The 15,717-nt window shown below is 40.1% G+C and overlaps 2 protein-coding genes across 3 annotated transcripts in view; one reads left to right on the plus strand and one right to left on the minus strand.

The window, feature by feature from the left end:
- Positions 1-15,717, plus strand: part of mtbp (MDM2 binding protein) — an 82,702-nt gene that overhangs the window by 54,050 nt on the left and 12,935 nt on the right. For both annotated transcript variants that reach the window (XR_001760972.2, XR_001760973.2), the window contains exon 23: positions 3,813-3,942. The gene's annotated coding sequence lies outside the window, so the exon portion shown is untranslated. The remainder of the gene's footprint in view (positions 1-3,812; positions 3,943-15,717) is intronic.
- Positions 1-15,717, minus strand: part of sntb1 (syntrophin, basic 1) — a 39,242-nt gene that overhangs the window by 19,603 nt on the left and 3,922 nt on the right. Inside the window, exons 2-4 of the mRNA XM_008323423.3 lie at positions 8,902-9,148; positions 2,217-2,334; positions 2,001-2,087 (exon numbers count right to left, since the gene is read on the minus strand). Coding sequence (XP_008321645.1) covers positions 2,001-2,087; positions 2,217-2,334; positions 8,902-9,148 — 452 coding nt within the window. The remainder of the gene's footprint in view (positions 1-2,000; positions 2,088-2,216; positions 2,335-8,901; positions 9,149-15,717) is intronic.

Here is a 15,717-nt window from a genome sequence, read left to right on the forward strand (position 1 = left end):
AGCTCTGTGTGTCTCTCTCTCTCTGTACCACACACACACACACACACACACACACACACACACACACACACACACACAATGAGTTATGACAGCTGTCTCTGTCTCTCACTTGTTTCAGTACGAGCCAGGTCACAGGGATCGGCACTGTCACAAAGAGAAAAAGCTAAGAGAGAAAAAAAAAAAAAGAAAACAAAGCAAGCTGTAGATGTGGAGAATTATTGTTGGGTAATCTGGAATTACAAGTACAATATATCTGCAGCCTCCTTTTGTCTTTTCATCTGACTTTTAACCAGAGCAGACTGGTTAGCGCTTAGCTTCGTCTGTATACTTTGTATTTGCTTTTGTAATTGTTTTATAAATGATTCAGGGTAGATCACAACATGTAGTTACACAGTCCGACAAAGTCGCTCCTGGAGAGGCCAAAACTAACAGCAGGGGGTCGTATTACATTATAACAGTACTTCTAAAATAGTGTGTGGGCGGGGGGCACGAGGGGGTTTCAATACAACATGGCACACTGGACAGTGTGCCACTGCTGTAATGCTTGAATGATAACAAACCTCCAGTCACTAGGTGGCAGCAACTTATACAGTGGTCTGTACAGATAAAAATTTACATTTTTAATAGTATTTCAATTCGCGGGGGTGTGGGTCGGGGGGGCATGAAAACATTTCTGTCCCCAAGAGGGCATTATAATGACATCCAGCTCCGGACCACATGCAGGCTGAAAGTGGCCTGCGGGCCGGGAGTTTAAAACCAAGGGTTGCTTTATAGGTTTTTCTGTCACCATCGGGGGAGAGTAAAAACTGTCGCTTAGTGTCTGTGTGTTTTCATTGCAGTGGGTGTTGACAGGTTTTCACCTCCCAACTTAATAAGAGACCTGATTCACAAACACTGCACTGTTGACTACACACTGTAATTCTCTGTTTTTCGTGCAAGTGCTAAAAATAAAGACGGCTCGTGTGCAGGTGGAGGTACGCTTTCACTGCATTTGCTACACTGTGCCCTTTCGCCCACCCATTATTGCTAATAAGCAGGCTCCTTATTTTCCCCTTGCATTCTGTAAATCTAGTGGAAAACACACAGATACGCACACACACACACACACTCATTTCACATCACACCACAGCTATTCCCATTATTAGGGCTTATCTGCAGCCCAGACATGGAATCCTAAGCCCCCCTTTGAAGTGTTCCCTCAGCCAATCACACACCGGGATTTAGAGGGTCAAGGGTCATCTTTTCACTAATAAGAAAATATGTTGCTAAGTAACTGTAATGTAATGCAGTCCAAGGATGAAGAATGTCAAATTCACAGGGATTAAATCAGACAGGTGTTTGTGTGTGTGTGTGTGTGTGTGTGTATTTACACAGGTGTGTTTCAATGCGAAAGCGAGGTTCCATCTGTAGTTGTTTATTTGCCAGTGTTTGAAACCATCTTCATCCGTGTGTGCACCAGATGGACACGGCGCTAATGTAGGCTAACATTTTTGGCGACATTTTTCAGTTCCTAATGCAGACCATGGGATTGTATTAATTACCACCGGTTAATCCATTACCCCGACCTTTGTCTCAGCCTTTAATGCTTATTGTCATCAGAGCCTTTGATTACAAATTCCTGACATTGTTTCAATCCTATCTCTCACTTATATCTTACCGGTCTCTAACAAGAAGTCGTGGAGTGTAATGTTACATCGATTGCCCCTGACGTTGTGTTGACATCAATTTTCAGCTGTTCTTTTATCACACAGTTGCTTAGTTCATTTTTTTCGACTTGTCTCCAGTAGAGCGCAGACATGCCAGGAATTTTTTTTCCCCACATTCTTGAATATTAGTGGTTCTTGACAATGCTAGATAACTGTCACATGGTAACAGCAGTACTTGTATCTTTGGATTTTGTGATACTTTGAAACATCAAATTGTTCAGAAAGTACACCTAAGAATGGACTTACATTCACAAAGAGAGAGGAGTTAGTTTGTTCTCTTGTATTAACACCCACCTTTGCTGCCAGCCAGCCCAGGTGACGTATCTCTTTGCCGCTGACCCCAGTTCCTGCTGTGTTCTGAATGACCTCTGCCAGCGCCCGCTGCCAAGGGAGAAGATTATACAGGACACGTCAGACACAGAACAACTTGGCTAATTTCTAATTCTGATTTCCACTTCAAATGGTTTTTGGATTGATGAGTGTGGTTGATCAGTCAGAGCAGTGACAGACCTGTGCCAGTGTGGATGTGACAGAGTGAATGGCTGAGAACCAGGACAGGGCAGACGACTGGTCTGGGCATCGCAGCACCACCGTGTGTCTCGTGTCAGGGGAGTGGAGCTCCAGTTGTCTGAAAGACAAGGTCAAAGATGACTGAATACCCAGGTCCACATTTCTGTGGACTGCTTCAAAAACAAATGAATTGAACTGTGAAAGTGCACATTACCAGTGGCCATGTTTACAAGAATTTACTGAAACCCAACTGACCAATCTCCTCATTATTCTTACGCAAGTGTTTTTTTCATTATTAAGATGCAGAGTTGTTTATTTCTTATTACCTTTTGGGACTTAACATTTATAGCTGTGTGTAAAAAAATGTATTTCATTTTAGAGCATTTCTTCAGTTGAATTATTTTTTAATTTTTTATTAAGTCTTTACCAAACATTTATGAGCTCTAATCCAGTAATCAGAACTTGCGTTTACCTTTTTTTTCATCCTGGTGCTTCAGAGTTAACAGCTACATTTTAAATAATGTGCAGTTTATGTTTAACTAATTTAAAGCAGTTGTAGAAAAAAAAATTTTTTAATGGCGGTCAATGATTTATCTCACCCAAACTGAGTGACACCGGACACGTCTTCTCACATGATCGCTTCAGAAATGAGAAACTACTGCTGCACCAGTTATAGTTAAAGGATTTGTTCCCAGTGGAGGCACATTAATCAGTGCAGTAACTATTCTGTGAAAGACTCTTATGAGAAGAGTGTATTACAGGTCGTGACTTTTACTTTTGGAAGGTGTTTCAGGCAAACCTTAATTTAGTTTAATCTAACAGTCGCATGTTCGGCTCAGTATATTTCTCTCACTGGCTCTCAACCAGTCAATCGGAAAAACATAATTGATTTTTACAGAAATTTCTGTTTATTCAAATCAATGCATCCTCTCTTGGCAACGGGACACAAAGGAGCTTCCTTCTCAATTTCCATAATTAATCTGCTTTGACGCAGGGGAGCATCGCTGACCTCGAGAGAAATTTTTCTAGGCTCACTTTCTTTCTCACTGAATGACTCTTTGATTGTGCGCTCTGTGAATATAAACATCAAGAGGCTGCATGTGACGGAACATCATGTTGCGAGCTGCATCAAAACAGTCAATGTCTATGCAGTAAAAGTCAATTTAAATGTAACACCCAAAAATGTATCCAGACAACCCAACGTACTTTAGGAGAAAAGAGCAGGTAGTGTTTAAAGCAGTGGTTCCCAACCACTGCTTGGGCTTGTGACCCCATTTTGACTTCACAAATTATTTTTCTTTAGTCATGTGATGGCAACAGTCAGTCAGTCAATTTATATTCATCAAAGTGAAAGAATACAGTTGTTAACAAGAATAATAATTATTTGAAAATATTTTTATATACAAGACATTCTAGGCAACTCCATTTGAATTCCATACGACCCCCCGCCGGGTCCCGACCACAATGTTGAAAAACACAGGTCTACACCGTGAACAAAAACAGACGGTTGACCCTGTAGCGATCTGCCATCTGTTCCATCACTGTCCAGGTGGTGTGAGTGTGAAGTAAAAAGATGTTTTCTCTCTTCTTTTTCAGAACATGCTGTCTCCGCAGATTTCTTAATTCACCCACGCTGGGGACCTGGAGACGCACGTGTGAATGTGATGAATCTGCTCCTCCATTTTACCATCAGAGGCGGGAAAGACCGGCGCTCGATCAGCTCCAGGTGTGTTGTTCTGAGTTAAAAATAGACGTGGTGCTTGTAACATGGGAGTTAATTAAGGACAGGCAGAGGGTAAGTGAGGGGAAAACACCAATACCAGATGTGCATTTTGGAGAGGCAGGATCTCGGAGTCCCACAGTTTAGTTGCCAAGAAGTTGAGCAACACATAGTTGCGCTGTTTCCTCACTCTGCACACGCGTGGGTCAGGCATGAGCAGAAATGGGCCATAACTAGAAGAAGTTCACACAAAGTGACTCGGACTGGGTTTAAACATTTAGCCCTGTTCTGCGTCTACGAGGATTAGACTCAAGCTAAAAAAAAAAAAGTTGCTCTCACAGGATTACTCCCCCCCGCTTCCCCTCCCCCCAGCGTATGTGCACTGCCTGTTGTTATGAAGCCTTTGACATTGGCATATTTTGCAGGGAACAAAAGTAAAAAAAATAGCACAGCCATGCTCCTGCAGATTACGTTATAATTCCACCAGTTTATGTTCTGATAATATCTCTCTATTTTAAGTTGTTCTTTTAAAGCACGTCGGTCAACATGTCCTCTCTCAGCTGCGCCACTACAGTGTGATTAAATATTCAAGGTGTATAACCATGAAACACAGTCTCATGCTTCACTAGTCCTAATTAAAAACTTGACTTTTTGTCTGTGGGGAGTCCTATACTTCACAAAAAGACACTCTGTGAATAATTGATGAGATGATAGGCTGAGAATTTATGATCAATCATTTTGACGGACCCACCACCCATAAAACAAAAACCCATTTAAACAAACCAGAGACTCTCTCTAGTATATAACAGTTCCAGCAGAGAGCACATATCTTATCAACAGATTCTATTAGTTCCCAGCAAAGGAAGACAGTCGCGCTCATTTGATTATTTGATGTTAGCAAGAAAGCTGGAAAAACTGTAACACTGTAAGCCTGGTGCATCTGCTGATACTGCTGATCTGAAACCGACTTATTTTCTATTTTTAAATGTCGACAATACTGCATTTTTAAATTCTAGATTTGTGAAAATGATTGGTAGAAAAAGATTGGCACCGATATGTGAGGCAAGGTAGAAATGAAAGCTGCTGCCGTGACTTTGTGGTTAATGTTTTGCTTGAATGACTACACAGCAATACACTAACCTGTGACTACAGAAGGGATCAGGAGCAGATAAGAACGACCCCAAAGTTCAATTTAAATCTCAAATTAAAATATGTTTTTATCTTATTTTCTTTTGTCTACCTGCATAAGTGCAAATTTCCATATAGGCTTGAACAGATGAGAAAAACAAAATCTAAAAAAAACAAAAACGCTTTGTTTGGAGATGCAACATGGCATATTCTTTAGTGAAAAAGACACATTTTTTAGTGTTTCTCAACATCTCAACAACATTAAAAGACTTAAAAGAGTTACAGTATTAACTGCAGATTAGAGAAAGGGAATATGGTGACGTTTTCTAAACACCGAAGAACAGAACCAACAGTTCTTTACCTTGGGTGACCTTGTGTTTTCATATTTATTAAAATGTTCCTAGTGACTAAAAAGTCCAGTGTACATGAGCAGAGAAGGAATGTTCATTATATGGATAATAGAAAATACAGTGTCAGTTTGTGCAGCTCCATAAAAACACAAAACCGACTGTTATCGCTGTGAAGCTGAGGCTCTGTTACAACTTGCTGACCAATAAAGTCCAAGTTATGGTGGATGAAGTGAATGTTCAACCACATTGTTCTTTAAATGCATGATCTGACAGGTCACTTCCCTCTACGTGCCAGTCAAACGTTTCAACAGGTTTTTTTCTCACTGGTGTATTTTAAGTGAACAAAAACAAAATATTTAAACCGCAGGTTGGAATTTTCTCACCTGTTTCTCTAAGTAAAATTCCCAGCCTGTAAGTCAATACTGTTTTGAAATGTGGGTGTGGCTTTATAGTCACCTGTAACTTTGTTGTCAGTCAGCTGACAAGGATGTGACCTCTGTTTAATCACCTGATCCTGATCCCTGTCATGTGTTTAATCGCTGCCTCAGTTTCTACTTACAATTTTTCACTAATTATACCTCATCTCCAGTTTTGCTTCACTGTTTGAAAAAAAGCACTTGAACAATAGTACTAAGCCTTTTTTTTATTTGAAGAACTACCATTCACAAGTCTTCTCCTGTTAGCTGATCCCATCCCTCCCCCATGCCTCGTGTCTTTATCCAGCAACTAATCGGTGACTAAAACTTGTTTTAGTCACCGATTAGTTATCGGTGACTAAAACAAGTGTTTTTACTCCTTGCCTCCACAGTTCTTGTACAGTTGTGAGAATGCCATTAATATTCTTATCTGAGACAGAGAATGCAGACCTCGGGTCAGATTGTAATTCAGTGTTCAACATTGGCCCAGCAGCTATTTCTAATTCCCTAACCCCTTTCAGTCCTTTTAAGCCTTTCCTAATTTTTGAAGTGGGCACAGGGCACATAGATGTGCCTTGTCTGCCAGGAGAGCAAAAGAACAAGAACAAGATGTCAAAGCAGCGTGAGCTCGGCCTCAGATCCTGCCTCACTTGTGGCCATCCCAGATCTGTGTGTCACGCTGCCTCACGCTGCCTCAGGAAATGCTCAGACACATCTCTTTCACTGGAGGTGTGCAGCAGACTAGTGTACAATTCTGGACAGATTCCAGCCTAAACTCACTTTCTGCTTTGTCATGCAGTGTAGAGCTGAATGAGAACAGGAACAATTATCTGCTCCTGAACAGCTGTCAACGGTCAGATGAATTTCTGACATGCCAGAAATTTTGCTCGGCCAACAGCAGGCTGTCGTGGTTGAAGCAACTTGTTCTCCAACTCTTTTTTTTCCCCACCTTCATTCTGACCATGGAAACATGACACCAGGCAGTTACACATCACAAAAGATACAGACAGAGTCGACACAGACAGGAAACAGTTGATATTTGAATCTGTCCGTCACCGGGTGGTTTATTAGATCAATAACTGAAGGGTGTGTTCTTCCTCTTACTGTCAGGGAAACACACTGCACTTTAATACGTGGAACACATAGTAGTAATGTAGTAAAAGTATAGGCTACATAGGGAGATTTTTTCATTATACTTTATTTTTATCTTACGTATATACATATTGTGTTGTGTTTTGCAATGATAATAATTCTATTTGATTGAATTTATTTAACCCTTTTTGTCCTTCACGATGCTTAAGAAATGTTGTGGGGGGGGTTTTATACACAGCAGAAAGAATTTTCTTCTACCATTTATGTATAGTTACTAAGTATTTATTCCTCATCAGTAAATTGTTTACATGTAGAATGTCACACAGAGTCACAGCAGGAGACTCTGAACGATTACTGAAGATCATCGCAAGAGAATGATAAGAACTGGACCCACGCAGGGGAACAGAGAAGTACAGAGTGAGAATGAGGCGAAGACGATCGCAGAGTATTGATTTTGCCTCACAGTTTCATAGAGAAAACTGGGAATAACAGATCATCACAGAGAATGCTGGGAAATGACAAAGGAGACGATTGGCGCGAGCAATTGATTCGAGAAATCACTTAAAGAAAACACAGGGAAGAAAACGAAATTCACATTCACAGTTTCAAACCAACGAAGTGTGAATCAGTTCCCTGCTTTTGCCATTTGCCTTTGCTTTTGCCATTTGATTGGACTATTGTCAAAAGTGGTTTATGTTTAAGCTCATCCTGACTGACAGCTCACCGCTGACTTAGAATTACCCAGGGGCTAAATTGACTGTCAGTCAAAGAAAAAAGAATGGCCGAATTGTAAATGAGCAAGCTCCTTAATCAGATGACTTTTCTTCTCTTGCTGTCACTGATATATATAAATATATATTTTTTAAATCTTCACTTGCCCAAAACCCAATACAGTAGAGAAAAGTTTCTTTCTTCGCACTCTTCCCACGCCATTGTTTTTATGCGCAGCCGTGATTCAGCAGTGTCCAGACATAAATAATCCACCGTTCCACAGCAGCTCTAATATCCGGAATAAAAACAGATCAAAATAAAACACAGCAGACTAATGACTCAGATCAATGAAGGCCAATTCAGAAGGAATAAAAAAAGTTCAGTCCAAACAACGGGGGTTGTTTATGTCCGTCATTACTCTTATCGGTGCTCGTGTAAAGGTGATGTATTTTCTAATTAAGAAACAATAAACAGACAGGGAAGTGACGATACAAGAGAGGAAGAAAATAAAATCAATGAAGCAGAGCCTGAGGTTGAGCAGAGGCACGCAGTGTTTGTTTACAGCAGGGACAGAAGATGAAGTTTCTCACACTTTACTTTTAAGAGAATTTGACAGCGCTGCACATGTCAGAATGGATTATTAATGTTCTTCTTATCTACAGATAGGAACAAAAATATCTAACACACCAGCTTTAGCTCTTTCAGCTCAGGGAAGCTTAAATAATTTGAAAGGGTTAGGTCAAAAGCTTTAAAGATTCCTTATATATCTAAACAACAAAACAGTTTATCTTCATATTCTTTTTATGTTCAAACACAACCTGACAATCACAACCTGCGTCTTTGTCCAGGGACTAAAATCAAGTTTATTATCAATACACTATTTCAAAAGAAGAAGAAAAGAAAAAATCAGGTTGAGATAGGCTTGTACAACTTTTGAAATAGTTTCCATTCGAGATAAAAATTTGATGCTTGCCCTGATTTTGAAATAGCTTTTTTGAGGTTTGAAAAACCTGCTAAAAATGTAACATGGCTGTGGACTTGAGAAAGTTTGTCAAAGCTGTTTGGAGATGACTTAGAGCTCTTCTTAACATGTTTTAATTATTTAAAGTTGACACTTTTCTCTTAAAACTTTTTGACTATCATCTATTTTTCTTATGTGCTTCAGCCTATCATAGTTGGATCCTTTCATTGAAGACCTTTGTAAACAGTACCAATATCTATCCATCCATTCCACCTGTAGAATCAGACCCAGTGATCGTGTCTCCTACCTGTTCTCGGGGTCAGGTGTGGTCATTGCTCGTGTGACACAGCACATTTTCAGCGGTATGCACCTGCGGTCACCCTGGACTGAGAGGGAGGGAATAGCAGACGGGCTGGGAGGGTCGGAGGAGGACGAGGAGGTGGTGATGGAGGGGCTGCTGATGCGGGGGGAGTCGGGTGGAGGAGTTTCCCAGCCGATCTCTGACACGGGGGAGCCTTTTTTCACATACGGCGTGGCGTCTCGCATGTATTTGACTGAGAGAGAGAGAAAGAAAAAACATTATTGTAACACACGACGTGTTCTGATGTTCTATAGATGGACCAGTTGAACTTGTTTGTTGTCCAAGTTAAACAGTGTAAATGCACCCAGACCTCTCTGTCACTGTCTGTGAATGAAAACCGGGTCTGTCCCAGGACTCAGCTCGATTGGCTGTGTCCCAGTGGACATGTCCCTAGCTCAGTTCAAGTCCAAGCAGGACTCTCTTCTTTGAATTGACTTAGTTTCACTCTTGTTTGACTTGAGTTTCAGTCTCTTCCTTCTTTTCCTCCTGTGACAGTCACACTCTGTTTGTTTTGCTGGGTAGAGTTTACGCTCCACTCTTACTCCGCTGTTTACCATTCCACTACCTGGGGAAAGCTGCCGATAGCTACTGGCAAAAAAAAAAACTCCTCAAAAAACCTAACATTATTCTCTTCCTGTTGTGCTTACTCACTGGCAGACAAACTTTCTTGTTCAAGTTTTAACACTAACTTTTTCTCCACAATGACAATGAAACCTGATGGTTCAATACCAGTCAAAAATTAATTAACCATGCCCAAACTGTTGTTACAAAAAGTTGATTGTAAGGCTTTAAAGCTATCCAAACCCAACCGAATACTGCAGAGTATTTGTTGTTACACACTATTATAATTCACAGTAGTAGAGGTCTCCTACTCAGAGATATAAGTTCAGTACAGAGGACTGTTAATAAACACGGCCCTGAGTGTTTTGCTACTTATGACAGGCTTATATGTGGCTGCAGACAGAATCATAAATCAGTGGAACGCTGCTATGCCATAATGCCACTTGAATTCAGTCTAGAGACTCAGGTTTATGAGAAAATGGATTTTCACTAACCGAAGTTCAAGTCTTCGAATGACCCCATAAATGAAGTGACTATTATAAGGCAGGGTTGGTAATTATATCTATATCTATCTATATCTATATCTATATCTATATCTATCTATATATATATCTATATCTATATCTATATCTATATCTATCTATATATATATATATATATATAGATAGATATAGATATATATAGATATATATATAGGTATATATATTTTTTTTTTTTTTAAACCTTTCCCTCTGTGGAACGGGGTTTTCTAACATTTACCTTGAACCGGCACGTCACAGATACATTTACATATTGTGTTAGCTCTGGCCTTTTTCTTTGCAGACTTGTCTCTTGTCTCCCATCTGCTCTCCTCCGGGATATTACTAATTGTTAGAAAACACTACATGGCATTTTTTTTTTGTAGAGCTCCTGAAATGCTTCTCTGCTGAAGTGCTGGTGTTGTTCCTTTTCCTCCCAGGAATGTTTAGCTCCCCTTCTCAAAGTTAAAAACATAATCACTTCTAGTGTGGACACAGACATCAGCCTAGAAAAACATACTTGTAAAAGTCAGACTCTGAATCTTTGAAAGCTTAATATCTAGTTTCAATTCTTTAAGCTCTGAGAAAAAGAAGCTGAATAGTGACGTAAGGACAGACGTTTTCATCAGAGACATACTCTGAATGGCAAAAATACAGATGGTTCTGAGCACACGCTCCATATCTTGACCAATCTGAAAGCCGGGATACAGTGGCCATTTAATTGGCACATCCCACGATAGGAACAGCACATAATTGTCATATGGCTGGTGGCATTTGTTGAGAGACGCCATAGAGTCCTATGAGACGCTGTGACAAGCCTCACCGCCAACTTGTAGACGAAAGATGACAAGCTGACACACAACACGGAATAAGAGGCAGAGGTGATGCAAAGGTGTCCTCAACGGACCAAACAGAGAGAGATCTTATTTGGCTGTTCAGCACAATATTCCCCTCAATCATATTAACATTAACAATATGTTATATATAACAACAGCCAAACGCTTTGTTTCAGATTTAGGTCAGGGAGAAAAAAAAAACATACGGCGAAAGAAACAATCTTTCTCTTTTTGTGTTCCGTTCCATCTGGTCTTAGATTTAAACATTGTTCCCTCAGCTGTCAGTACCGAACTGAACATCATCCCACTCCTGTGTTTTGGATTCCAATGTCTACCAAAGGCACAAATCCTTCACTGCAATTGACGCATCCCTCCAAAACAAAGTTTACCCATGTGTTAAAGGCATGGCAGCTACAAAGTGGGCGTGATTGTCAGTAGTTGGGAAAGCTGCTTATGTTTTAAGCAGAAAGCTGTAGACTGTGTATAAAAGATGGATGTTCCCTCTGGACCTGTGTCTCATTTGGACGACTGCAGACTATGGACTCTACAGCCCACACAGTTTACTAAGGGCTGGAGGAATTCAGTGGCACACAACAGAAAGTCACAACATTGTTTAATGGGGCCAAAACTGCTTCACCAGCTGCTCCTGCAAACATGCCACCTATTGGTGCTATAAAAACATTTAATGTTAAGACTAACAGCATTGGGAGTACAGTGTAGCATTCACTCTTTATCAGACTCTTCCAAACAACGCAAATACAACTCTACCTTCCAATAAAACGTCAGCTCAGACAAACAGCAGCTGCCAGTCAAGATGGCTGCACTTTCCATTTTAAATCTTTCCAACTGCTGTGGTGCCGTCAATGAACTCAGACTTCCTGGGTTACAAAAAGGTTGTTTTTTTTGTAGTATTTTCAACCTTCAGATTAAATTTGTTTGGAAGGCTTTTTTTCCAATTTCACTTCCCTTTGACTCTTTCAATAAGTGTTATGACCTCTGAGGGTAGAGTCAAAAAAGCAAAGTACTTTAAGTGAAGTTTCCAGCAGCCTCGTAACTTTGGTTCTATTGACTCTGCCGCCTGGAAGAGATTTCAATTGTCCATGTGAGTGACTGGCACCTTTTTCCAATTTTCTGTCCCTGACAGTTTTTTTTTTTTTTTTGTTCCTGTTCATGTGAGCACCGCAGTAGTTCGACGCCAATGCTGAAATACACTTATTAGTTGAGGCAAATGATGAAGACAGTCCTTAGCTAGTACCGATTAACACCCCAACGTCACGTGACTCATATTATATATGCCGGTGTGTAACAAATTGTTACTCCAATCCTAAAATCATGCCCGGATTCAAGTGATTTTTGTCAACAAAATGAACTTAAATTAAATCTGGAATCCCTGAGTTGTATGCACAAAAATCACACAGAGACTATTAATTATTGAAACCTGTACACGCTGCAGAGAAAGTATTATATTCACATGGAACTTCTTGCAAAGTTTATATTTCAATTATTGATTTTTGCTGCTTTTGATTCATTTATTCTCTGAGATATTTGTGCCACTGCTGAATGTGTTATTAGAGCTGATGTGCTTTGATATTCTGTTCCTTTAGATGTATAATAATTTATAACGACAATGAAGTCGAGTTTAATATACAGTCTTTGTTTGATGAAGTTTTGGATTAAGAAGAACAACTTTTGTCACCTTCACCTGCAGTAACCTACACAGCCATAAAAGCCTGAGCTTTTGGTTTTAGGCTATTGACTAAAAAGTGTTTACTTGCTGGAGATTCACTGCTGGGCTAGAAAGACATTTTAATGAAGTCTTTCAAGTGACTCAGGAGCACTGGTGCAAAATAAGGTGGCTCTAAGAACCAAATTAGACATAATTAAAAAAAAAATCATACTTTTTTATGAAAAGTTATATAATATATATATATATATTTTACAACCATTGTTGTGTTCAGTCTGTCATTCTGAAGTAACAAATGATTAAAAAGAACACGTGTTCTAGGAGCATGGTTAACAAGTTAACCCCAACCCTCCTCTATATTTAACAGTGTATAATACTAATAGAGTGTCAATGTGAACACAGCGATAGCATGGTGTGGCCCCTTAGTTTGTAATGAGATCAGATTAAACCCCCGCCATCAGTCCCCATTGCAGAATTAATGAAACTGTGTCAACAAAGTAAGTGTTGAGAGTGTAATTAAAGCTTGATATAATGTCAGGTGGAGCACATCCATCTATTGTTGCAGGGCTGCAACAGCACAAGGCAGACACTCTGGTATAAATCAAAAGCTGTGACTCCCAGGACTCCCATTAACTACAGCCATAAATCACACCTCACAAGAAAAACCAGGAGAAGTTTAAAACACAAAGGGAGAAAAGATGTGGCCGTAAAGACAAATGCTAAACAATCCACTGCAGAGAAGGACAGAAAAACTGACTGACAGTGTAAAGATCCACAGTTCACAGCCTTTGAGTGGACAAAGGCTTCATTAACTCGTCTCTTTACATGACTAACTGGGAAACAATGACACCTTAGATTCCATTAACATTTACAAAGACAGAGCAGGAGGAGGAAACGTAAGCTCACTGACAAACGTCACTGTGCCCAGGAAAAAGCTGCCAGTGTTTCCAGTGGATGGGAAAATTATTGTGGTGGGTGGGATGTGGTCATTGCACTGGGAGTGCGTAAATGTGTGTGCGTGTGTGTGTGCTTTCCCATGGGTCATGTTTATATTCCATTACAGCAGCAGCACAGCCCACTCTGCTCAATACACTCAATAACAGGATAAGAACGTGGAGATTATGGGCCAAAGGCGACCTGTTCTTTTATTGAAAACCACGCTCATGGTCAAGTTTGTGGCTTTCTGAAAAAGAAAAAAAAAGATTCCAATGAGAGCAACACGGCTGTAATGATTGCACTGCAACTCTTTCTCTGCCTCTGCTCCGTTCAGAGCAGAGCTGTGGGCCACACTCATGGCATCCAAACGCCGTTCACCTATTTTGTCAACCCACTCCCTTCGGCCCATTCACAAATGACACGCTTCATTTCTTAACCTGACACTACAGCCAGCCGTTCAGCAACACATTCACAGAGAGTACACACAAACAACACTAGTTCATTCATATTCCTCAGCATGCGTGTTTGTGTAACCCCAACCCCATCAAACACACTCCTGCTCCACTGTACTGCCTCTGGTGCTTGGTTTGAATTATGGGAAAGATAAGTGAAGCTGTCGATGTGGAGACTCCCCTCGGCACAGCAACATTTCTTGTCTGTTAAATATTACATTTTATTTCCTGCTGTATCTGTCTTCTGTTAATTACCTAATGAGGTGTTGGTTTTCCTAATGCAGCCATTGGTGCGGAGCAGTGCTGTTCAATCTATCATTCTAGTCATTCCAGTGCCTCTTTATTAAATGGTGTGAGAAAGGACGGAATGTTCACTTAGTGAATTCACTTGACCAGAGTGAGAACCAAGTCTTAATCTGGGTAAAACTTGATCAGTGCTAGAAACTGAACCATAAAAGCCAGGACGTAGCTCATCTACCGACCAATTATTTCTTCTTTAACCATGTATCGTCAGATCTTTGACTATTTTGAAGACAGCAAATGATTTGTGGTTGATGTTTAATACCATTTTTTTGTTGTGTGTGTGTGGTTATAGTTAAATATAAATATGTTATAAAATATGCCCACAGATAGTACAAAGAATTTAATTTACTAAGAATTTAATTATTATTAACATCTAGTCATAGGCCAGATGTGGGGAGTACTTTTTGTCTTCTGCCTTCACACACACACACACACACATATATACACACATATATATATATATACATATATATATATATATATATATATATATATACACTGTATATATGTATGGACATAACATAAGGCCACAACCCAGAGGCCACTGTGTAGTTCACACCAAGCTCAGGTTCAACTGCTTCAACTTCTTCTTTGCATCTTTTATTTTTAACAATATTTTCTTAGCTTCACTGTTGAAGTGTTCTGAAATGTCACTAAAACTGTGGCAGATAAATACAGAGAAATATTTTTAGAAGTTGAAATGTTGAAAAGAGAAGAGACTGAGCGCAGAGGTGGAAGTAAAGAAAACTGACAAATGAAGTCAAAGTCTACTCTGATTCCAGAGTTACTGTTTTTTTCACTTCTGGGCAAGTATCTGGATACGAGAGCAGCACAAAAGGTCTTTACTAACGCCACTCCAGGGCATCCTTTAGTTGAGATACAGTATGGCTCAGAGTTTAAGTATCATCTTAACCAAACAATGACCCCCGAGCTAAGGTGTCACTGATTTTAAAACCTCATGTCAAACAGTGACCAACTGCCTGCAGACACAACCCTTTTCATTGAGCAGCATGTCAGGGGGAGCTGACAGGTTGGAAACCAAAGACAAGAGGAAATACTTGGCTCTTAGATATGGTAGTATGAGACACCACAGTATGATGTTGGTACATTTGTCGCAATATGAGACACAAAGGCTGACAGGCGTAAAATTGGGTGGAGGTACACAAACTGACAATTACTGTCAACTAAGGACTTACACTTCACTGACTTGCTCGTCCATACGCGACACAATCAGATAAAGTTTTTTTGAAATGAGCAAACTAGTTTTGCATAAGGAATTATGAAAAGCACGACCGCAGACTCTACATGTCTTTATCATTATCAGACTTTTAACCACGGATGTGAGGAGTGCATGTTCCACACAGAGCGTTAAAACCAACAATATGTGTCAAAACCCCGACCACAGAAAGTGTGAGCAGATGGAAGCTTTTGACAGCAGACTCCCAGGATTCAGCGGGAATCGGTGATATTCC

The sequence above is a fragment of the Cynoglossus semilaevis genome, chromosome 13 (genome assembly GCF_000523025.1).
Source record: "Cynoglossus semilaevis isolate Cse_v1.0 chromosome 13, Cse_v1.0, whole genome shotgun sequence".
NCBI lineage: Eukaryota > Metazoa > Chordata > Actinopteri > Pleuronectiformes > Cynoglossidae > Cynoglossus > Cynoglossus semilaevis.